Here is a 25,196-nt window from a genome sequence, read left to right on the forward strand (position 1 = left end):
TCTTCATCATATGAATATCAGACACAATCTTTCCCGTGAGGGGTTTAGTATCATACCATCATAACATTTATAAGAAGAACATAACCCGTGTCATGCCAACAACTGGTTTTAATAAATGAATGTGTTTAGTTCCGACGCAAAGACCCTATAAGTGAATCAATATTAACGCTAAAATATGCAATCTTTAATGACCTGACAACAGTATCGTAACTATATACCTTCCTAATAAGTCTATTTAAAGGTTTTGTTAGCTTCTGAGGTGAATACTGACATTTTTGTGCTTTATAAAGAATATTTCCATAGAATGTTGAGCTATATTTACGAATGATTTCCTTATACCGATGATAAAATTCAGTAAATGTTTTGACTAGTTTGTGATGTCGAAAACCCTGGTGTAGTGATTTTTCAGGAATACATACATTTCTCTCGTTAAAATCTAAAACATTGTTACATATACGAGCGAATCGTACAAGTTGAGATATATAAACACCGTAAGATGATGACAAGGGTGCATTTCTGTTTTCCTATGATTTTGTCATGTATATAAAAAATAAAGGTAACTTTTCCCAAAAAATGGCACCGATTATAAGCTTGATTTTTCTTTTTGTAGAAGCTCTTACTTGGCCTAGTCTTTATTAGTCATATGCAATATTAACAAAAGTTATTTCCTTAATATGTTTTTAACTTTTAATTGCAGTCTGATATTTGTGTTGTTGATGGTAGCTGCTATAGTTCTACAAGTTCGGAATGCTCTACGGATTCAGATGCAGCTACTGCAAGTTTGATTTGGTTGGTAGGGGTAGTGATTGGTCTAGTTACCATCTGTGTCATTGTTTTCCTTGCATTCAAGTGGTACAAAAAATCAAAGTAAGTATTAAAGAAAAATCTATAAAAGGTGGTATTAAACTAAAAAGTGTTTACTCTTAACAAATTTGTTGAGGCCTTTTTTTATTTAAATATTCCAAATGTTACAATTAAAATAGAAGTTGTGTTTATGGTAGATGAGCTCTACAAGTTGTTATTAAGCACGGGTATTTACATTCATTTTCAGATTTCAAGAAAAGAATCAATAAAATATATGATTTGGCTTGCTTTCGTTAATTTTCTTTGTCTTCTCTTCCAGCTATATAACTAATGAACGAAAACATGTTGTATCCATTAAAAAAGCTATCATTTTTTTTTTATATATATTTCTGTACTTTCTTTCGTAGGTCAGTTGGTCCTAGCAATAGAAAAGGAGATGCCGAATTACAAGATCGAATCAAGTTTGATGCATACGAAATATACCCATCACCCAATGTTCCACCTTCATATCATCAAGTTGACAAAAAAGCTCTATACGACGATTGATTGCAATACTTTCCCGTTTTTTTGTTAGTGTGGCTCTATTTAACATGTGTTTTGTATTCCAGGTTTTTTTTAAACATTTTTTATCTTTTATCTTCAATCAACTTTTAAAACTGAAAGGAACAACTCGGGTCTCGGACATCAAACTTTACTCAGAGGTCGGAGCACACAATTTGTGGTCGAAAAGCCAAATCTAGTTTTTCATTGGCTGATTACTGAGTCTGAGAACAATATTCGTACATCATACTACATGGAAGTTTTATGACTGCAAGGCTAGGTGGGACATGCTTTATATTTGATATGTTTAACGAATTGGATTCACTGATATATTAGACTCCTATGATGTTGTAAACCAATAGTATTATTTATGCCTGACGATGAAATCCCTATACATTTTTGCAAATAGGGAAACGTTTGAAAATTATAACTTCTATAGTAGTATTCCATAAAAAAGTGTTTTTCGTGGGTTTTTTTTTTTTAATTTTTATAACGTTTAAAAACGTCGAGTACATGTATGTTTACTTAGTTTAAAATGTAGAATGATAGTAAATTATGATAATGGATATTGATTAATATTGATTTCTATATATATTTGTATTTTTAAAATTAATATTTGTTGTGTTTGCTTAGGTGACGGTTAAATTTTTTCATTAGAACAGATTACGATTTGGATATGCGGAAATACGTACATTGCATTTCTCCATTTTCGATCAAAAGAGCGTGGTGTAAGGTTTGCGGGTTACCAAATATTTTATTGTATGATCTTTCAATTAATTGTTTTAGGGCGATAGAGCAGATTTTTATTTTTACTAACACTTTTGTAGACTTGTGACGTCGCAAACCTGTCATTAGTTTAAACAAATTTACCTCTCGGTAAATCAAAATACATACAGCTATATTTCTTTCCAAGTATTTAACAATGGTCGTTGTAGATAATGATTTGTCAATAATTTCAAGCTGTTTGATTACTACAAAACCCGATCGTTGTTCTGTTTACGTTTTCAGGAAATAGTGGATTATTAGTTTTGTCTAGGGAAACATTACTGCCTCTGTTTTTATTTTTCTGAAACGAAAATGTTTCGGCTCAACCCTATAATTGTGTCTATTGTCAGCTAAGCAAATGATGCGGAACCTGAATAACTAATTGAGAAGTTTTTTTGTTTAGTTCCATGGGTAAACATGAAATATGCGAGTAGATTTTAAAGCTTTGTGTGGTATCCGGTTGACATTTTGCCGTGTACAGTTGTTTAAGATCCATTTGTTTAGGGGTATATTCATGAATTTGAGGTACGCGTCAAAGAAGCTGTTACTCAATGATAAAAAAATGTAAATAAATAGCCATCAACAAAATACAGTTGGTTATTGTTCCGTTAAGACATATTCAGGTCATTTTACAATATCAAGTTCTATGTTTTCGAAGCGATTATCTGAATTTTATGACGTGATAACTAGAGGAAACAGTAAGAGCAATATCAAATCAAAAGTGTAGATTTTGAATGACAAGGAGTTAAAGGTATATTCAATGTGCCGGTCAGCGGGAGAAACGTGTTATAGCTAGATTGTTTCAGAACTGTTGCTGGAAGAATATTTAGTGAAATTGTCTTGTCTTGAACATGTTTACTAATAAAAAAAAGTACTTAACTGAATTATTTATTTACAAATTTCCTCTTTTCAGAGGATATTCTGAAATAATTAAAAGTAATTTCCAATTACTTCCCCTTGTACAGAAAATATCTAGCTCTGTCAGAGTGTCTGTATATGAATAACACATAGCTGAGAGGACGATAGAGTTGATTGTTACCCCGAGGAAACATTGTCTGAGGCGAAGCTGATGTTTATTTTTCGAGGGATACCGATCTGCTCGATCACCATCTCACTTATTGGCTATTTAATAGATTTTACTGAATGTCCTATCATTATTGTCTTTTACTGTTGAATATTCAATATTAAGTATTTTAATTTGACGTTATACAATAAATAAACTCATCATAGATACCAGGACTAAAATTTTACTTATGCCAGACGCGCGTTTCGTCTTCTAAAGACTCATCAGTGACGCTCGAATTAACAAAATGTTTAAAAGGCCAAATAAAGTTCGAAGTTGAAGAGCATTGAGGACCAAAAGTTCCTAAAAGTTTTGTCAAATACAGCTAAGGTAATCTATTCCTGAGGTAGAAAAGCCTTAGTATTTACAATGTAACAGATAATAGAAAATCAACAGAAGAAATGAAGCAAGGTGGTTTGTTTTCATTATTTGACAGTCTATGAAAAATATCTGAGCAAAAAAGTAAAACTTGAGCATTTTTTTTTTTTTAATTATTTGTTGTAAATTCAATTCATTGTCCTTAAACTATCGATTTTTTATTGGTTAACACGAGAGGGTGACATTAAACAAATTTTCTCCCGCTCAGCCATGAAATAGAGTAAATTGTCATTCTCATATTAGCCAATTAAAATCTGGCAATTTACCGTGAAGTATAGTAAATAAAAACTGACATATTTGTGAAGAATGTTTTTTTTTTTAATTCTTGACTACTGACAGCACATAAACATTATAACCTGAGTCTGCATCTTAGTCTGATGATGTTTGGTGGTTTTGTTTCAGTTATACTAGTACACTGAACATCTCGCACAGTCAGGAAATCTGACCTACGTGTGGTTCATTGTGAATATAGCTTTACAATATAATTGTTTGATTGAACAATTATTAACTATCAAATTATGGTCTTTGATTTTGTATTTTTCTAGGGGAAAAAATTAATTGTTCTAAAATAAATAATACTTATTCCTATATATATATTAACTAATATGTTGTATTTTGGTCTCATTGGTCTTGATGCTTTTCTATATTTAGAAAAGACCATACTTCCAAAGCTGTTGGTATGCTGTTTACTTTAAAACAGTAAGTTGTGACAGGTTGTATTACAATTTCCGTTGTTTACCTGTTCAATCCATTGGTTCTCTGTGATAACGAACCTATGAGTAACAAAGAATAGAACTGATATATAAAAAGAACAGCCCATTACTGGCATTAGCTAGATATAAAACCAGATTTAATTCACCATTATCTACATAAGAAATACCTAAACCAAGCAAGGAATATGGCAGTTGTTTTCGTTCGCATTTGTTTCAGGTATTGATTTGCCATTTGATACAGGATTTTGATTAAGAATTTTCCTTGGAGTTTGGTATTTTTGTTATTTTACTTCTTGATACATTGGTTAGTTCCTTATACTTCGGATGTTCTTGTTTTGGAACATCTTATCCAGGGTTGAACTTCCCTCAATAACAATCTCTACGGGACATATCATTGTGGCACTTTATTTCTTGAATATCATGATGACATCAAAACCATTAATTGTTTATTAATTTGAGCAAATTATTTAGGAATAACACTAACCATTATAATTTATTGTGATAAGACTAACAAACCAATGGCAAGCATCATGAATTTGCAATAAATTAAGAATAGATATTGATTGTCGCAAAGCTAACTAGATATTTATTTTAATCAAGAGTACTCAAAGTTGGAAAACCAAATTGAAAAAAATAATGTATTGGTAGTTTGAGCATAGCAGGTTTTCAAAAGGTACCCTAACAGTTTGCGGTTATATGTATCGTTGGAAGTAAAATAAACAGGATAATAAAGATGAATGAATCCCGGATGTCAATTTATAAATAAGTGAAAAACCATATGATAAGACAAAGTAAGCTAAACAATACATGATAAACATACAACAGAGAACAAAGTATACATACAATTATTTGATTAACATAAACAAAGTATGTAATTCGATATTCCAAGCTTTAGAGTAATTGTAGAGTTTTACATGAGCTTGTAAAAAGTTATCTAACTTGTACCGATTTTGCTATGAGCATGTATAGGGAAAAACAATTCCTCTATTATGTTCATATTGCAACATATACAAAGTCTGTCCTTTCGTTGGTCAATGCGCTAACGACAAATTTAATCTTTTCATTTAAGTGTGTCACTTCGCAGACATTCCAATGAACAAATGAATGACTATATAAATATTTTCAATACCATGTGGTTTTCTTAATCGTCAATTATTTGTATATATAATAAAATCACATTAAGATATGGAGTTGATATAAAAAAACTAAATGGCAAATATTATCAAAAAAAAAACGTTTCCAGCAAGTACAAAAGATTCAATTCTAATCTCATCATTAATAGCTTTGAAATATGGGAACAAGCCATTTAAGTGGGATTTGATTGGACTCCAAGCATAACTGATAAATTGACAAGGCTCTGAGATTCGGTGGTAGAGATACTGGATCACTTCACATGAGCTTCAGACTCAAAATGAAGTATTGAGCTTGTGTAATTTACTCAATTACGTTCTATACCTCCGGAATAGATTACCATAGCTGTATTTGACAAATATCTCAGGAATTTTTGGTCCTCAATGCTCTTCAACTTCGTTCTTTTTATGGCTATTCGAGCGCCACTGATTAGTCTTTTGTAGACGAATCGCACGTTTGGCGTAAATGTAAAATTATTGTAGCATGTCTATGTCAATTCTTTTTCGTCAATGAGTTTTATTGGGTAGCTTCATTTAAGTAAATTCCATGTTGAAATAGCACAAGGAAACCAAAACACAAAAAAAAACTGGGGAAAAAATCAGTATACATGTAACATACCAATACTGAGCAATTGTTGTAAATGAAAATATTCCTATCTCACTAATTCTAAGTAACTAACGTTCTTCTCCTATCTGTCTCCTGTCCCGTTATTAGAGAAGATACCACGACGGTTATAAAAATAGGCGACCTTGCTGTTCTAAAGATATACCGGACAGTGAACATTAATAACTAAGCCACTGTTCAAATAGAAAAATTAGTATACTAATTCGGTTATAATTTGAACAATTTTGTTGTCAATAATTTTTGATTAAGATAAACTAATAGCAATATTTATTTCGATTTTTTTTTATGAAATATCGTCCCACAAAATATTTTGATATACGTTATTAACTTCGTGACGTAGCTATATTGATTGTCCTACCAGTACAAAGGGACTTTAATTTCTTATCTTTGTTGTATTTTATACGGAAAACAAATTTGTTTACGGTATACATTATATATTTAAATACACTGATGATTTAATCAACTTCTTTCATATATAACAATCATCTGCGTGATAGATATCATAATACAAAAATCTATTTTAAGTTCAAATTTCTACAGAAAAGGAATGTAATTTGTTGGTAAAGTTAATCTAAAGAAGGCTTAAACTACTTTAACATTTCGCGTAATAGAATTCGAACGAGTTTTTAAGAGAGTGCTGTTATTAGTTTGCTTCAATAATCAATAATTAAATCGTTTTAACTTATAATAGTTATATAGAAACCGGGAGAAATATACACATGTTATTTGAATTGATTTGATGAATGTATGGTCAATTTCTCCTAATTTTTTTCTGTTTGCCAAATATTCGTTACAGATTTCAATGTATACTTGATTCCACAGTATCACAGCTAAATGTGTGTTCTTTATGTTCAAGCAATGTCATGAAATAATAATAAACATAGGATTACAAAATAAATGCCGAAAATTATATCACAATCTCGATATATTTGGATATATTTGAGTATCTTTCCCCAAAAAATGTAAATCTGATCTAAATACTGTATGAAACAAAAAATCAAAAAGATGAGTTACCATGATTGCTATCAGATACCGATCCACCAGAATTTAAATGAGGTGAATATGAGGAGTTATTGGTTACCTTACACTGTATTTAAAAACGAGCCAAACCGATACCGTAGTCAACAGGTCCAGCAGAACAAAATATGAAATTAGTCAAAAGAGGAATACAATTTTGACGGGCTCGATCCAACGACAAACACCGAATGGTTTGATGCAGACACATCCATAGTGCGGGAGGGGGAGAGGGGCTTAAGAGTGTGAATACCTGGGACAGTAGTGTAACAGCCATCATAATCTTTAAATACAGTTAAAACTGGTTTAAATCAATAGATACCTGGAAAGCACAAAACAGCTTTCATCAAATCAATAAATCGCATCAATGCTAGAAACATTATAATAATTAACCCTTTAGCTGTACAATTGTGCCAGAATTTAAACCTCTGTAACCGAATCTTATGTATTAGGCAACACGATGGGTGCAACATGTGGAGCAGGATCTGCTTACCCTTCCAGAGCACCTGAGATCATCCCCAGTTTTTGGTGGGGTTCGTGTTGCTTAGTCTTTAGTTTTCTATGTTGGGTCTTCTATACTATTATTTGTCTGTTTGTCTTTTTATTTTTAGCCATGACGTTGTCAGATTATTTTCTATCTAAGAGTTTGACTCTCCCTCTGGTATCGTTCGTCCCTCTTTAATATTATAGCATTGTATGGTAACATTTTCACAATTATACCGTAGATATATATGGTATTATTTCACAGTTATACTATTATAGTTTAGTTATTTATGAAACAAAGAAACAAAGCAAAGAAATAATAAAAAAAATCCCACGGAAGATACATTGAATCTGATGATATTTTAATAAACGAAATTTTACCAGCCCTGTAGTCAGTACTATGTCACTACATGTAGCACGAACAAACGAATATTGTGTTATCAAAATTTGCCGTTACAAAATTTTGACAGTTTTTTGAATTGAAAAATATATCTGCGCCCTACAAAGCTCTAATTCATTGACTATGCTTGGATATACTTTTTGTCTTTTTTGTTTTGAAGCTCTTCATTTTATAATAATAATGAAGTTTCAAATATTTTGTCCTTGCGCATTACTGGAGAGACATTTATTGCGAAAATGCGAATCAGATGCATATGAATTGGAGCCGTTACTGTTCTGTTCATACTAGATTCCAGTAAACAGACAATAGAAAGAAAGAAATACGTTTGGCATAAACAATCGCCGATTTACGTAGTCTTTAAACATTCTACGACTTAAAGTTATTGGGGAAAATTTGACAAACATTTCATATATTGCATGTCAGTTCAAAAATAAAAGACTGAGGTTCGAAACCTTGTATGCATTTTACCTCGCTCTATTAGAGCAGCAATATTCCAATGCCAGAACAAAAAGACTGAGGTTCGAAACCTTGTATGCATTTTACCTCGCTCTATTAGAGCAGCAATATTCCAATACCAGAACAAATTAAAGGCACTTTAGACGCTTGTCTGCTTTGTCCTTCTATAGATCTATTTTGCACATCACTTACTTCGTAATATATTGTATTCTTAGTGTTAAGTTTTTTTCCCCATTTAATACAAACCAAACCTGTGACGCCGTAAATCAATAGTTTTCATTGCATGCAGGAGTTATTTTATACAATCCGTGCGATGGTTTTTATCTTTTTCAATAGATAATATGTCGGAAAGTCTATTCAATTCAAAATGTCAACAACTGTATTCGGATATTAAAGAGAAAATTGCATAATTTCTTACCAACATTTACTACTTCACAAAGACTTGATATTTTATTGAAATTTTCTGCTGACGTTTTATTGTATATGTAAAATACATGACTTGGGGAATATTGAGTTGTCTTAAAGTTGGGCTACATACAAGTTCTGCTATTTGACTTACGAAATAGTATCAAAAGTACAAGGATTATAATTTAGTACGCCAGACGCGCGTTTCGTCTTCATAAGACTCATCAGTGACGTTCATATCAAAATATTTATAAAGCCAACCAAGAACAAAGTTGAAGGGCATTGAGGACCCAAAATTCCAAAAAGTTGTGCCAAACACGGCTAAGGTAATATATGCCTGGGATAAGAAAATCCTTAGTTTTTCGAAAAATTCAAAGTTTTGTTAACAGGAATTTTATAAAAATGACCACATTATTGATATTCATGTCAACACCGGAGTGTTGACTACTGGGCTGGTGATACCCTCGGGGACGAAACGTCCACCAGCAGTGGCATCGACCCAGTGGTGTAAATAGTATCAAAAGTACCAGGAAAACTATTCAACCCATAGACCAAAGAACTCCTAAGAGTTCCTACTCATTTTTTCCGGTAGATCAATTTGATTCTAAGTAATAAATAAGGTTTACTATAAACAGTCAAGAAATTAGAACAATCATTAGATAAAGGAGTAGGTTTGGTAAGGGCCAAATTTAGCCCCGATTATATGGTTCAATGATACAAGATGAAAAATGTTTTAAGTTGATTTAAAGACATGTTGGAAAGTTATTTTAAACTATTTCTGTCATATTTTTTATTCTAAAGCGTTGTTTTTTACATCCCAGTTAGGTCAAAATACGCAGATGTTGCATAAAATTAAAATTGAGAATGGAAATGGGGAATGTGTCAAAGAGACAACAACCCGACCAAATAAAAAACAACAGCAGAGGGTCACCAACAGGTCTTCAATGTAGCGTCCCTCAGCTGGCCCCTAAACAAATATATACTAGTCCAGTGATAATGAACGCCATACTAATTTCCAAATTGTACACATGAAACTCAAATTAAAATAAAACAAGACTAACAAAGGCCAGAGGCTCCTGACTTGGGACAGGCGCAAAAATGCGGCGGGGTTAAACATGTTTGTGAGATCTCAACCCTCCCCCTATACCTCTAACCAATGTAGAAAAGTAAATGCATAACAATACGCACATTAAAATTCAGTTCAAGAGAAGTCCGAGTAGCACAATGTATAAGAATGTCTAAATGCACTTCTCTAATTGTTAACCGATTCTTCTTTTTCCCGGCATGTTCTTTATTCTTATTCAATTAACGTGTAGTTTGTTTGATCCCAGTATTTCATTGGTCAACATTCAACCATGACGTGGAATGTTCGTGATGTCTGGAAAAAGACGACTGGCATAATAAAGTTACAATATCGTGCGATACGATATTACAATTCTGTTTTAAATATCACTCGAGTATAAAAATATCGTATCACTTAGGATGCAGTGGCAGAATCTATTATAGTTGAAAATGGTGAATTAAAATCATTATCAATTTATTTTTTTTCAAAGATTTGTTATGGAGTTTCTACTATATAATTAATATATGTAACTTTGGTAACAGTAGTGCTTCATGCATATATGCATGTCTGTTAATCAAACTCATATCGATATGTGCTGGGCATGCAATATAATCATTAAAGATATTTTAAACCACTTTTTGTATATGTTTAGTTTGAGGAACTTTTTTAACGACTTTTAATTAAAACGATTATGTTTAGGCTGTAAAAAGATCGTATCATAAAATAGAAAGCATTATCGATTGATTGATTAATTGATTGTTGGTTGATTAACGTCCAGTGGCAAATATTTTATGCATATTTAGGACGAGAACAAGTTCACAATTACTACAATAGGTAGGTTGATACAATAGAGGCCATCTGGGATGATGGTCGGGGAAATTTGAACTGCCACTGGAAAATGAGGGTATATTGGATAGAGACAGAAATTTTGCCTTGCAACAGGCCACCTACGGACCCCTCAAAGAGTTGTTGCAAGGGTTCTTCACGTGCAAAGAGCGTGGCACTCTCCTTACACGAGGCATCGGGTTAAACGTCCCCCTTCTGAAAGCATTATCGAAGATCACGAAAAGAGTGTTATCTGACCGATACAAAATTTCACAACATTGTAAATCTACTTCCTGGTTTTATTCAATAATTATTCAAAACTTGATTATTGACTTTATTTAATGGATTGGCAAAATCAATTAACCTAAAAAAAAGTAAACATTAAAAAATGTAATCTTTATATTTAAACATCCAGGGATGGTTTGTTCACAAAAGGTCGTATCTTGTTACCTTAGTGGTTAATTACAAACATTTTAATTTACCAAAAAGTTCTGCCATTATGGATCAATCATGCATTTGAACATTTAAAAGTCTCTCTATATATAGTTTTTGTGATGAAATGTACAAATGCACTTTAAAATAAAATTCATCAACGAAGGTTATAATTATGTATTTGGAAACATGCATAATAATTAGCTGGACTTTTCTCATTTATATACGTAAGTTTTGCATAAATATATTTGTTTCAGATAATATGGATAACGTATTATTTATTTTACAGACCTGTAAGGTACATGCATATTTGTTTTAAGAAAGCATATCCTGCATCAATTGAGTCATTGCGACATTGCACAAATTAGGTGTCTGACTAGAATAAATTAAATCTGCAAACATAAGAGTCAGGTTTAATTAACGATAGTACATAATTTTTGAATTTTATCAAAATTTATGAAATGAAAATTGCACTGGCTTTATCACTGAAAACTGCATGAATACCTTATAACGGTTCTCAAGAAATTATGTAAAAAAGCTTTGGTAAAACCATACAAGAGGTACATAAAATAACGTGTGAAAATAATTTTGTAATGCAACAATTTCCATTTTCATTTCCCTTTTCTTGCATCTACTTGTTTGTTATGGCACATGTCGAGTTCCTTTTAATTTGTATCGTTCAAGTATTGTTCTCTTAATTTATTTGTTCTCATAGTTTGTCTTTGGTTTGTTCTACCTAGTATTGTTATACAAATTGGTTAAAACAGTTGTGGACATTAAATTTTGTAGTTGGTTTTTCAGTTTGTCTGTTTGTCTAACTGCCAATCTGTCGGGCATTTTTTTAGTACATGTTATTCTATAATCCATTTTTGGTACAATGTCTTAACTATTGATTGACGTAGTTTCCTTAAACAGGCAACGAGAGAGAGAGAGAGAGAGAGAGAGAGAGAGAGAGAGAGAGAGAGAGAGAGCAAACACGAGCATTAGCCAAAGGAGTACAGTTACCACCTTGGCGCATAATTATTCTTTTGCTGTATATCTTTTTTTTTTTGGTAAAAAAATGTTTACTGAAATATTACGCGCAGTTTTTGATTGACTCTTAGTTTATCAGTAGTTCAGTTTACACATTGATAACATAAACTATTTTGTTTACTCCTGGTGATCAAATCCAAACATTCACTTTCCTTTTCTTTCATTTTCGACTTTCCTGGAAACTGACAATTCCATTCATGTGTATGGCCACTGCTCATGAATAAATATTAAAAACTAGAGTGAAATTGAAAGACTTACATAGGCTACGAAATTAGTAGTTTCGGCATCTTGGTTTTTTAAACTGTTAACTTAGTGGACTATTTTAACTGACCAATCACATTCCAACATTTGTAGGTATGCAAAGAGAAATATACAGGTTAAAGTACAGTTCAACATATTTCACCCAACAGTTCAAGACACATGTCTTTGTTTGTCATTGTTGCACCTTGATTTGTCTAATTTTTTATTCGAATATTAAACATATAATATATTCTTACTGAAATGAAGTCCATTATAAAGAGCCTTTATTAATTTGAATTTATCTTCTGAATTGGCTTTTTAGCATTTGTTTTATAAAACGGCTGCTATAAATATATAATTGATATCAGAATCGATAAAATTGTTACTTAATGGTACAAAATACAATTATAATATAGGATTACCTGTAACATTTCAAAATCATACAACGAAAATGGTAAATATTTAATTTCTTTGAAAATTGATCATATTCAACAAATAAAAAAAATCATTATACAATAAATATTGCAACAAAACAAATTAATTTTATAGTTCAATACTGAATGATAGATTTAAGGATGTACTTTGGTGAGGTTTTGGAATTTGCGTCAAATGTTCGAACTTCTTGGTGTTTTTCCATACAACACAATGTAAAATATTTTGCTCCATAACACCCATTTATTTTTTCATATAAGATTAAATACCTCATGAAAGGTCATTTACCAAAATTTTAGAAGATTCTTAATTTTCTTTCTTTTGTTTTGAGACCCAATAATACCAATGCAAATATAAGGTAAAAGTCCGAGTTAGTCTTTTCTCGCCATATTTTAAATCTCAAATATCTCGAAAAGGAGGTCCATGACGTATCAATATTTTTAGATTATTTTTATCCTTAAATGATGCTCTATCAGCTAATAGTATAAATTTTAACTTCTTAATTTATTAATTTTCACCTAACCTCACCTAAGTACATCCTTAAAGATATAAAATACAAATAATAGATGATTTTTACTTCAGTTGAATATTTATTGAGGTGGTTTATTTTTTCAAATAAACCACAATAACTGGTAAAACAGTTATTGTTTTAAGTATTTAAAGTTGCCTGTTTTCCTGTTTATAAAAACCAAATATATCAGTTATCAAACAGAAGTAACTGAATCAGATATAAAAAAGATTTAGCCTTAAAACAAATGTTCCTTATTTAAGATCAGATTCATAACGAAGCCTCTCTTTCGTCCCCTTAACTTTTTTATTGGTACTTAAAGATTCATAACGAAGCCTCTCTTTCGTCCCCTTAACTTTGTTATTGGTACTTAAAGATTCATTCCGGTAAATATAATTAGACAGCATTTTCTAAATGTATACATATAAGTAAAGCACTGAAATGTTAGAGATAAGAAATTATACATCAATAACGCCCTCTCTCTCTCTCTCTTTTTCTTGAAAAAATAAATGCTTTAAAAATATTCATATTGCAAAGACATTTAATTATTACTGACCTAAAGTTGTCGTGAGTTTTTTTGTTGTTGTTGTGTTGGTGATACATTTTTTAATGTTTTGCCAACGATACATGAAGACAGACAAGAAATTTCTTCAATTTAGATAATAATAATTATCTTATAATGGTTAAATGTGTATGTGCTTTCGATTTTGCCATTTGATTAGCGACTTTCTGTTTTGAATTTCTCTCGGAGTTCAGTGTTTTTGTGGTTTTACTTTTTATAAAATGTAACGAAAAGGTAACGAGATTATATTCCATGTGAGCAGAATCAGACTAGCAAAAGTCGCACCAGCAAAGTTGAAAGGATTACTATAAGTTGCAATAACTTGTTTCCCTATCCACTGAAAATAGATATGTTTGAACGAAAACTCATGTGCATCTGTGATGAAGACAAGATGAATGAGTGTTTTCCTAACTTTAATACTCGTATGGTCCCACAAGGAAGTATTAAATCTGTCATGTTTGCCTAAATAAATTAAAACAAAATTTAATGACTTTAATATTAGGATATGGGTTATAAAATCTGTAGTTAAACTTGTATATACAAAATTTAAATGTAAAACGGTAATCTGAATCATTTAATAACAAACGAAATTAAAGTTTATTAAGTAACAGTAGATCCAAAAGATATTTTTCTACGTTTAAATTTGAAATAAGTTTACCTTTACATCCCGCATAGCTACGCGAGGCAAAATTGCAAAATGAATAAATAATAGGCGTATACTACTTTTGCAACGTGCACATCAGTAATTAATTATTTTGGCGTAATTCGTCGATATTGAGGGATTAACAAAATTAGAACTGATTCAGCAGATTTTTGATTTTTTTTTTTTTTGGCTTAACTGCCTATCAATTTTTTATTCCACCAGGAATGTCTTAATTGCAGTTTTCCCCTTATGTCAGAACATTGGTTTCACTCTTCAAATACGAACTAGTACCGACCCATGTTTCTACTTAAATTGTTGTGATATTTTCGAAATTTTAATTTTGAAGCAAAATTAATTATCATTCTAAAATTATCAATTAAAACAATGCTCAAGAGGAAATTATATTAATTGACTTATTAATTTTAAATGAAACCAAACTACATTTCTAGAAATGCTTTATAGATAAAAATGATTTTTCATGCATTGGCAGTTTAATTGAAGGCAACAGTCTTAATGCGGCGTTCACACATTGCCGATTATTGCTCCCGTTTGAGATCAGACAACGATACGACACGAAAAGGGAAAAAGTCGGATTAGTATCCTCAATAATCTGGAATGTCCTATTGTTGTCTGAACGCAGTCGTTTTAGTTCGTAACAGATTCCTACTGGTCGGGAAGGGTCCGAATTGTTCGGCAAAGCACCCCGACAGTTAGGTGCGTCCTGTAACATTCGGGGAAACTCAGCCGATTTTGTCTAGTCGGATTACAATCGTGCCTATGTCGTGACAGATTCTGCTGTATCGGATCGAATTCTTAACAATGTTCTGTGTATTCGGGACGGTGTCCTGTGGAACGGGAATGATCTGGAGAAATTTTTCATTGCTGTTTCTCTGCCGATTGAGTCCAGATTGCATCCAGATCTTGTCGATTGCGAACCGTTTTTGCCGAAATCGTTCCGAAACAGTCCCGTTATTAATTCTAAATTCGTCATTGATACCCACGTCAGAGTCCCGACAATTACAGAATACAATACGACTGAGACCAGACAAAGCCGTTTGCAATGCGATAGAGCGGACCGTGATAGGATTACGTTCTGACAGTACCTGATCATCCCGAGTATATCGACAGTTTTCGAACGGATAACTTCCGTCAGCGTCGGTTCACTGTCTTGTCACTATCTGATCTCTGTCGGATTACATTCGGTAGAATCGGGACGCAGTCGTGACAGACTCGGTCGAATTTTACCTGGCGAAAGATACAAATCGGATTAGAAGCGGATTCAGAACGGGATTATCGGGATAAATTCGCTTAGAAACGGTTGAATATCGACGCTTCCTGAACAATATCTGATTGTTGTCGTGATTAAAATTTATTTTTTACAAATTTTAATTAAAGTTTGAATTTCCATCCACGATTCATAGGATCTTGATCAGACTTTTAATAAATTTTAATCGGGAATGGTCCTGTCAAGGACGGCAGTAAAAATCGTGAATGTGTGACCCCAGCTTAACGCATTTACAAACGAATTAATCTGTCGATACCTGTAACTTGGCATTGCACAAGGTCATGTTTTTCTCTGGCTGTTTATGAAGTCTTTACACTAAATCCATTGGATCTTGGATGTGTAAGGATTGATAGTTTAGTCTTAGATGCATGATTTTTTTATTAGTTGTTAGTGGCTTTGAACTAGCTGTCAGATAACTGCGAGTACTCTCAGATCTGTTCATTGCGTCTTTTTGTGTCGGGATGTATAAGTACTCGGCCACGTCTACTTGTATTTTTGTCCATCTGATAAGTTAAGCCTTCTTCAACTGATTTTTATAGTTCGTTCTTATGTTGTACTGTTATACCACTGTCCCAGGTTAGGGGGAGGGTTGGGATCCCGCTAACATGTTTAACCCCGCCACATTATTTATGTATGTGCCTGTCCCAAGTCAGGAGCCTGTAATTCAGTAGTTGTCGTTTGTTTATGTGTTACATATTTGTTTTTCGTTAATTCTTTTATATAAATAAGGCCGTTAGTTTTCTCGTTCGAATTGTTTTACATTGTCTTATCGGGGCCTATTATAGCTGACTATGCTGTATGGGCTTTGCTCATTGTTGAAGGCCGTACGGTGACCTATAGTTGTTAATGTCTGTGTCATTTTGGTCTTTTGTGGATAGTTGTCTCATTGGCAATCATACCACATCTTCTTTTTTATATAGGCCCTGGAAAAAACAATTGACAAGTTATACAAAACATAACTTGTTGAAGTGAAGAATCATAACTTTGAATGAAAGCATAATATATATTGGGATGAGCTTTTAGTATTGATAGACATATAAATCTTTTAAACATATTAATACTAAAGACATTTCGTAATATAGTTTGTATTGAACAGTCATATAATCCAATAATGTTTAATAACCCGTGAACGCATAGAAAAACGTACAATGATTTTCAGAAAATTGAAATTGAAAGTATAAAAAAAAATACTGATGTGTAACGAAGGTCAGATATTTGATGTATTAATAATCCTACCTAAATAAGGTAAAACTATTAGTTATGTAAATGAACATTTCAAATTCTTGACTCTTTGTCCTCGCCATTGATTACAAAAATGCACTATAATTGGTAGAATGTATATTTACAATTATTCAAATATAATGCTTATTTATATGACCTTATAAATTATGAACTGAAATTCAGAAAATTGTTTTATGATAAGTTAAGATTTCCTCAAATAAGCATACAGGCCATTCGATATGCAGAGAAGTAAACTTTTATTTTAAAAGGTATTATCTTCAATGATGCGCTACGGTAAAACGTAAGTCAGAACATATAAATAAGAGATGTTACTACTCGGCCCTTAATGATGATCAAACACCCACTCTATACATTAAGGTCAATCATTATTAGTTGGTATGCCTTAAACATGCTTTGAAACAATTAAAACATATTGAGGTAAACATACTGTTCTCAACAGTTTAAGACATTTAAAGGTCATCATGCTGTACTCAACAGTTTAAGATATATAAAGGACAACATGCTGTACCCAACAATTTAAGACGTACAGAGGTCAACATATTGTTCTCAACAGTTTAAGACATATAAAGTCAATATGCTGTTCTCAACAGTTTAAGACACATAAAGGACAATATGCTGTTCTCAACAGTTTAAGACATATAAAGGTCAACATGCTGTTCTTAACAGTTTAAGACACATAAAGGTCAACATGCTGTTCTCAACAGTTTAAGACATAGAGAGGTTTGTATAGTGTACTCAACAGTAAGAGACACATGTCAATTTCTGCCATTGTTGCCACTTGATTTGTTTTATATTGATTTCAATATTAAACAAATAATATACTCCGATAGAAATGAAGTGCATAATATAGATTCTTTATTAATTTGAATTCCTTGAAATTCAAACACAGTTTTTTTTTTAAATGACAATTACAATAATTGATATAGGAAGATTAAACTGTTCTGATGAGGTACATGATATAATTATGATATAGAGATACCAGAAAATGGAATGGTTAATATTTAAGTTGGATGAAAATTGATTATGTTTTATAATACAATTATATAATTTCGAATCACACAATATAATGTAAGGGCATACTCTTTTTTTTAGGATTTATCTATAAACGACGAATTTGAAAATTAAGATGTCAATGATAGATAATTTGTACTTAATATGTAGAATAATAATGGAGTAGGTAAACTATTTTTAAAAAAAAATTTTCTCTCCAAATAACCCATCAGATAAGATAATGAAGACCCGCGTTAGTTTGTCTCGTTAAACTTTTCAATAGTACTATCGGCTTCAATTTGGTCGGTTATAATTCTGACAAAATCTGCTATAACTTATAAGGATACTACTGGGATGAAACAAATCTAGATAAGGAATAAAACTCAATTAACGACTATAACCTCTAATCTATATTTGATAAATAAATGATTTACAGCTGGACATATTGCAAAGATATTTCTTATTATTAACAGTAGGTACTCCTTATGTGTTCTGTGTTTGGTTTATTCATTTTCATAATTTGTGAGTGATGCAAGTCGAAAGGATTTGAATTGATTACTTCAATTTCGACAATGAACTCATAATTAGATATTTTTCAATAGTGGTGAAGAGGTGTATAATCCATGTAAGAAGGATAAAGATAGAACACTCATGTGTATCTGCGATTTACGACAAACGAAATGTTTTCCTTACTTTAATATTCTAAATATCTCCACAAGGAAGTATTACTTCTTTCATGTTGGGCTATAGCAGTTAAAATAAAATTTAATGTCTTTAATATCAGAATATGGCTCATAAAATCAGTAATAAAACGCGTTTATATGAAATTAAAATATGAAACGATAACCAGAAATTTACATTTATTTGGTAACGGTAGGTGCAATAATTGTTTTTCTAAATTAAAATTTGAGCAAATTCTACATATATTCCTGCAAAGCCAAAACTAGTCAAATTGCAAAAATGAATCCTTTAAAAATAGAAAAGAAATAGTACGGACGGGTAAGATTATTTTGAAAAGGGTTTTCAGAACCAAATGACCTTTTTTTATTTAGTATTATTTTAAAGGTTTGATCGACAGTGAGTATTTAGCAACCTTTAACAAGACAATACGATTCCAAAGACAATTTTGGAATATTGAGGGCCCTCATGGGGTTTTTGATTATGTGATTACTTGGCCGTTTTTTCAATGATTATTTGATTATTAAGCCAAATATTTCATGATTATTTGATTACCTAGGACTGTATTTTTAGTTTATGATTATTTGATTACTAAAGATAAGCAAATATTTAATGATTATGTGATTATATTGGCAAAAAAATGGTGATTATGTGATTACTAGGACCCCCCCCCCCCCCATGAGGGGCCTCAATATTTGTTTTTGCTAAACTATGATAACCTATAAACACGGAAATCAATATTCCACTATGACACTTCATTGCAGTTTTTACATCAATGCAGAACATTAGTCCAAATAGATTAATACAAACTAATGACCCATGATTTTTCTAGTTAATATAACTTTTTTGAAAATTAACTTTGAAGCAAATTCAATAATGGTTTTTAGATTATCAATTAAAACAATGCTCAAGAGGAAGTGATATTATTTTACTTTTAATTTTAAATGTAACCAAACAGCATTTCTAAAATTGCTTTATAAGGACATAAATATTCATGCATACATAAATAATTTGCACACAAGTCGAGGCAAACGTCTGAATGCATTTACAAAAGATTTTGTCCCTTGAAAAATTGTTGGGGTTAAGAATCATAACGTTGAACGAAATCATGCATTGACGTTCATTTAGTATATATTTTATTTCATATAAATCTTTTCAACAAATAATAAAACATTTCTTAATTTAATTGGTATTGAACAGCCATCAAATCTAATCATGTTCAGTTACCTGTGAACACCCAGCATTCAATGATTTTCAGAAAATGGAAATAGAAAGTAGAAAATTTAGTGAAGTGTGACGAAGGTCATATTTTTAGTGTTAAAGAGGGTAAAATAGTTAGAAATGATAATGCATCTACCACGTATTTGGCTCTTTATCCTGGCCATTCAGATATTATTAAATGTCATATTGGTAAAATTTATAGATACAAAAGATACAAAAATTGTTATTATAATGACTGAACTTTTATTAAGTTGATATATATTTAGAACCTTGTTGTATAATTAATCATGAATTATAAATAGTCACACATTTCATTTGATCTGCAGAAATGAAATACATACGTTCATAAAAGTATTCATGAAACAAAGACAAAATAAACTTGTTAAATATAGCGCTATAATAAAACGCAAGTCAGAACATATTTTCCTCAGGTTTAGACACGTTATATATTAATTAATATAAAGTCGAACAAGTATACGACACAAATAAAAGAGGGGAGAAAGATATCAGAGGGACAGTCAAACTAATAGATCGAAAATAAACTGACAACTTCATGGCTACAAATGATAGTACAAAAGACACAATATAAAAAACTAGAGACTACATTGTAAGCAACACGACCCCACTAAAACTGGGTGTGATCCTAGGTACTCCGGAAGGGTAAGCAGATCCTGCTCCACATGTGTCACCCGTCGTGTTGCTCATATTATTACCAACCCGGTAAATAGTCTAATTCGGTAGTAGGTACATTCGTGGTGGAAAGGGTTGTGGATTGTAGTTACGACATAAGGAACATATCCGATATCATCTGTGAAACAGTTCAACGGTCAACTCGTGATAGCGTCCGTAAAATTTACGAAGCGATGATTTCAACTTCACCATTTCGAACTCTTCGTTTAATAGCTTTCTTGTGAGGTGCAACGCTCTATCGAGGAAATCATGATAGGCTATACAAGCCCGGGAATATCGTATAAATTGGGAGATATATATTCCGTATGCAGGCGCCGCTGGAATGTTGCTGCATAGAAATGGAAAGTTCGTAATTGGGAAGCTGCAATCAACTCTTTAGTCGTAAAACTTTGTTTCTATCCGACCCTATATAAATAACAAAGGGCTACAGGTGCCTAATTTTGCCTTCCTTAATTTAAAATGTTTCATTAATTTATCTTATGAGAATTAACTTAAAAGTTGTATGCAAACAAATGTAATTGTACAGTTAGTTCTCTGTGATATTCTAAATTGCCAATTGCATATACCTCAAGATTCTGTTTCTGAATTCCACCTCACTAAGGGTATATAAAATGTTCTCTTAATAAAGGAAGATTTTTCTGTTTAATATTTGAGATTTGCTGCTTAACCTAAACTTTAGGACATGTTTTCTTTAATTCCATTTATTCGTATAATATATTCAGGTGTGTTTTTAACAAAGTTAACAAAATAGCTGTCTTTTATTTATGGTTATAACATTTATAATGTATATTGGATACTAAAATATTTTAAACAAATCATCTATAATAAATTGAAAAGAAAATACCTTTGCAAGTATCGTGCATCTATTTAGGGGCGTAGCTATCAATGTGCATTCGTTTATCATTTTTCTGGACTTGATTCAGTGACGTCATTAAGTTTAGTTTTCAACGCATATTCTATGAAGCGTGGAACTTCAATGGATTTTTATATTTTTTTACTAGCAGTATATATGGAACTTAAAGGAGATGTGGGTATGTGTCATAAAGACAGCATTCCAGCTAAGTCGAAATGTAAATGGACTGTTCTCGTAACATCTCGATTCGGAATTACACAAATGTTCAATCTGTTAAGGTCTTACTACAAAATACAGACTATAAAAGTTGTGTATAAATAGAGAAATGCAAACATTTGCCATTTTTACCAAGTTCTATAGATAAATAAATAAATGATCAAGTAAAAATACTGAAGAGCTTCCTGACTACGAAAATACGAAAGACAAACATTAGCAGTTGAATAGTAATACACACAAAATCACTTGAACAAACAAACAAAACATATCAAATTTGTAGCATTTCATTTCAAAAGCACTGGTTACAGAGTTTGTGATATCCAAAAACTTGTGGACCTCAAAATTTGGAAGATTTGCATACATTTGACAAAGGCACAGTAGTTGTAAATTAATTTATTTGACGTACAAATATTTTCAAACCGAACATTTATTTCTCCTCAGTCACTTACTTGTGCTCGATCTCAATACTTTAGTATAGGGATTTTGAAAAAAAACGAAGGTTGAAGAAAAGAAAGATTATGTGTATCGGTTCGTTGTTGAAAATGCACCCCTGCTTACACAACTTAATGTATTTAAGAACGTTGAGACCCGCACCGAATTACACAATTTTGAGTTCACAATTTTACAATATTAAATTATTTCAACGTAATGTTTTAATGATATTATCAAATTTATTTACCAAAATTTGATATGTCAAAACCGATAACATCATCAATATTGTAATGAATATGTAAAATATCCCTTGGTAAATTATTTTGGTCTACAAGATTTATTCGCTATTATTATTTAGTCGTTTAATTATTCGTCAAATCTGATGAGAAATTTATTAATAAACTACATAGAAAATTGCCTATCAAAGCGAAGAAGTGTACAATGAAAACATGTTATGTGAAATATATTATGTTTTTTTAAGTAATTTAATTAATAAAAATAATTCCGTATGACAAATTTGAGACTTTGAAAGCTCTCATTCAACAAAAACGTTTCCAAACTTATAAATTGCATACTAAAATAATTTGGCCTATATTTATAAACATAATTTCTAACCGCCCTTGAGAACGTAGTGAAATTTGAAATTGTGAATCCTAGCTCCTTCTCAAGAGCCATTCAGTACTTATAAACTATTATACGTTGCAAATGTTGTTCAAACGGATCAAACTATTGTTTCCGTAATATAAGATTTACTTCATATCACCAATCTTTCAAAAAAAGAATCAGTAAAGCTTTTACAAACCAAAACATGATGATAACTATAAACCTGGCTGCTATTTGAGGTTTGTAGATCGTCAAACTGAAGCGTTACAATGTGCTCCGTAGCAAGTTGATTGGCAATTTGATCGATAAATGAATGTCATAATAACAAAATGTAATATGTGATTTTCACAAATAAGGTATCTTAAGTTGCAACAAAAAATGGACTTTATGTTTCATGAAAAAAATAATACAGGAAACATTTGATAATTAATTTTGCATAAAAGGTGGAAAGACATTTGTTTGTTTATCGTTACCGTTGTTATATGTGCTTTATATGCACAAAAAGCCAATTATTGGTTTGATAGTGTGATACTAAATATAAATCTGACCTTGACCGGAGGTATTTAAACCGTTTAGGGGAGAAGTCTTTCTTGGAAATCAATATAAATGATTTTTCCGAAAGTATCAAACTAGCTGACTGTTCACGGATTTCTAATAAGGTTACAAAATTGGATAAAAACTATATTTTATACAAAAGAAAGAAAAAAGTAAAGAGAATATAATCAAAGAAAGGAAATTAAAAAACACAAACTTTATCGTCAAACTGAAGCGTTACAATGTGCTCTGTAGCAAGTTGATTGGCAATTTGATCGATTAATGAATGTCATAATAACAAAATGTAATATGTGATTTTCACAAATAAGGTATCTTAAGTTGCAACAAAAAATGAACTTTATGTTTCATGAAAAAAATAATACAGGAAAACATTTGATAATTAATTTTGCGTAAAAGGTGGAAAGACATTTGTTTGTTTATCGTTACCGTTGTTATATGTGCTTTATATGCACAAAAAACTAATTATTGGTTTGATAGTGTGATACTTAATATAAATCTGACCTTGACCGGAGGTATTTAAACCGTTTAGGGGAGAAGTCTTTCTTGGAAGTCAATATAAATGATTTTTCTGAAAGTATCAAACTAGCTGACTGTTCACGGATTTCTAATAAGGTTATAAAATTCGATAAAAACTATATTTTATATAAAAGAAAGAAAAACGTAAAGATAATATAATCAAAGAAAGAAAATTAAAAAAACACAAACTTTATCAAGTCATTAAATCATATTTTGATATATGTTTACATGTAGGGCAGGGCATATTGTACATGTTTGTATTATTCTTCATAAATCTAAAGATGAACATTTCACGATTTTTGTTTCTGATAATTTTAATAATGAGTAAACTTTTAGTTTTCTATATTTTCAAAAATTGTAGCGGTACATTAACATTAGTGCATTACTGTTTTACTTGGCGAAATACTATTTAATTTGTGCTCAGCATTAAAATTTGCTCGCATTTATTACGAAATTAAAATCATTTGCTTTTAGGTCTCTTTAAATCAAATCGGAGTTCAGTATTTTTGTGTTTTTACTTTTTTCTATTAAACTGAGTGTTGTCTGTTCCCTGGTTTGTAAACGGAGTAATGTATCTTATTACTGCTGAGTTTGTTTTTTTTTTTTTTTGTGTCTATATTGCTATGACACAAATTGGTTTTTGTTTGTTTCGATAGAAAGAGTTATTATTTATTAATGGAATAGTCATAAATAATGGTAGTCATCTTTTTTCAGTCCAATACCACACGGATAATTGTCATCGTTCTTCGTGACCACCATGTAAATGCATCGTCTTATCTAAATGTTTATTTTTTCATAATGTTATCGTCATCCATACTCCTTTTTGATATATAAACTTCTTACGGTGTTTATATATCTCAACTTGTACGATTCGCTCGTGTATGTAACAATGTTTTAGATTTTAACGAGAGAAATTTATGTATTACTGAAAAATTATTACACCAGGGTTTTCGATATCACAAACTAGTCAAAACATTTACTAAATTTTATCATCGGTATAAAGATATCATTCGTAAATATAGCTCAACATGCAGACTTCTAATACGTTCAGGTATTTCACATCCAATTTTTTATGGAAATATTCTTTATAAAGCACAAAGGTGTCAGAATTCACCTCAGAAATTTACAAAACCTTTGAATAGACTTATTAAGAAGGGATATAATTACGATACTGTTGTCAAGTCATTAAAGATTGCATCTTTTGGCGTTAATATTGAGTCACTGATAAGGTCTTTGCATCGGAACTAAACACATTTACTCTAAAAACAGTTGTTGGCATGACATGGGTTATGTTCTTCTCATATATGTTATGATGGTATGATACTAAACCCCTAACGGGAAGGATTGTGCCTGATGTTCATATGATGAAATCATAATCTTTCAGTCAGTTTAATTGAAGTCT

The 25,196-nt window shown here is 31.3% G+C and overlaps 2 protein-coding genes across 3 annotated transcripts in view; both read left to right on the top strand.

Annotated features, from left to right (window-relative positions):
• Positions 1 to 2,993, top strand: part of LOC143048182 (uncharacterized) — a 42,478-nt gene extending 39,485 nt beyond the window's left edge. For both annotated transcript variants that reach the window (XM_076221705.1, XM_076221706.1), the window contains exons 29-30: positions 698 to 867; positions 1,212 to 2,993. In XM_076221705.1, coding sequence (XP_076077820.1) covers positions 698 to 867; positions 1,212 to 1,350 — 309 coding nt within the window. In that variant the 3' untranslated portion in view covers positions 1,351 to 2,993. The remainder of the gene's footprint in view (positions 1 to 697; positions 868 to 1,211) is intronic.
• An 8,165-nt stretch (positions 2,994 to 11,158) lies between these two features.
• Positions 11,159 to 25,196, top strand: part of LOC143048184 (uncharacterized) — a 91,490-nt gene continuing 77,452 nt past the window's right edge. The window contains exon 1 of the mRNA XM_076221709.1: positions 11,159 to 11,323. Within this exon, the coding sequence (XP_076077824.1) occupies positions 11,272 to 11,323 (52 nt within the window). The 5' untranslated portion in view covers positions 11,159 to 11,271. The remainder of the gene's footprint in view (positions 11,324 to 25,196) is intronic.

The sequence above is a fragment of the Mytilus galloprovincialis genome, chromosome 10, assembly GCF_965363235.1.
Source record: "Mytilus galloprovincialis chromosome 10, xbMytGall1.hap1.1, whole genome shotgun sequence".
Lineage (NCBI taxonomy): Eukaryota > Metazoa > Mollusca > Bivalvia > Mytilida > Mytilidae > Mytilus > Mytilus galloprovincialis.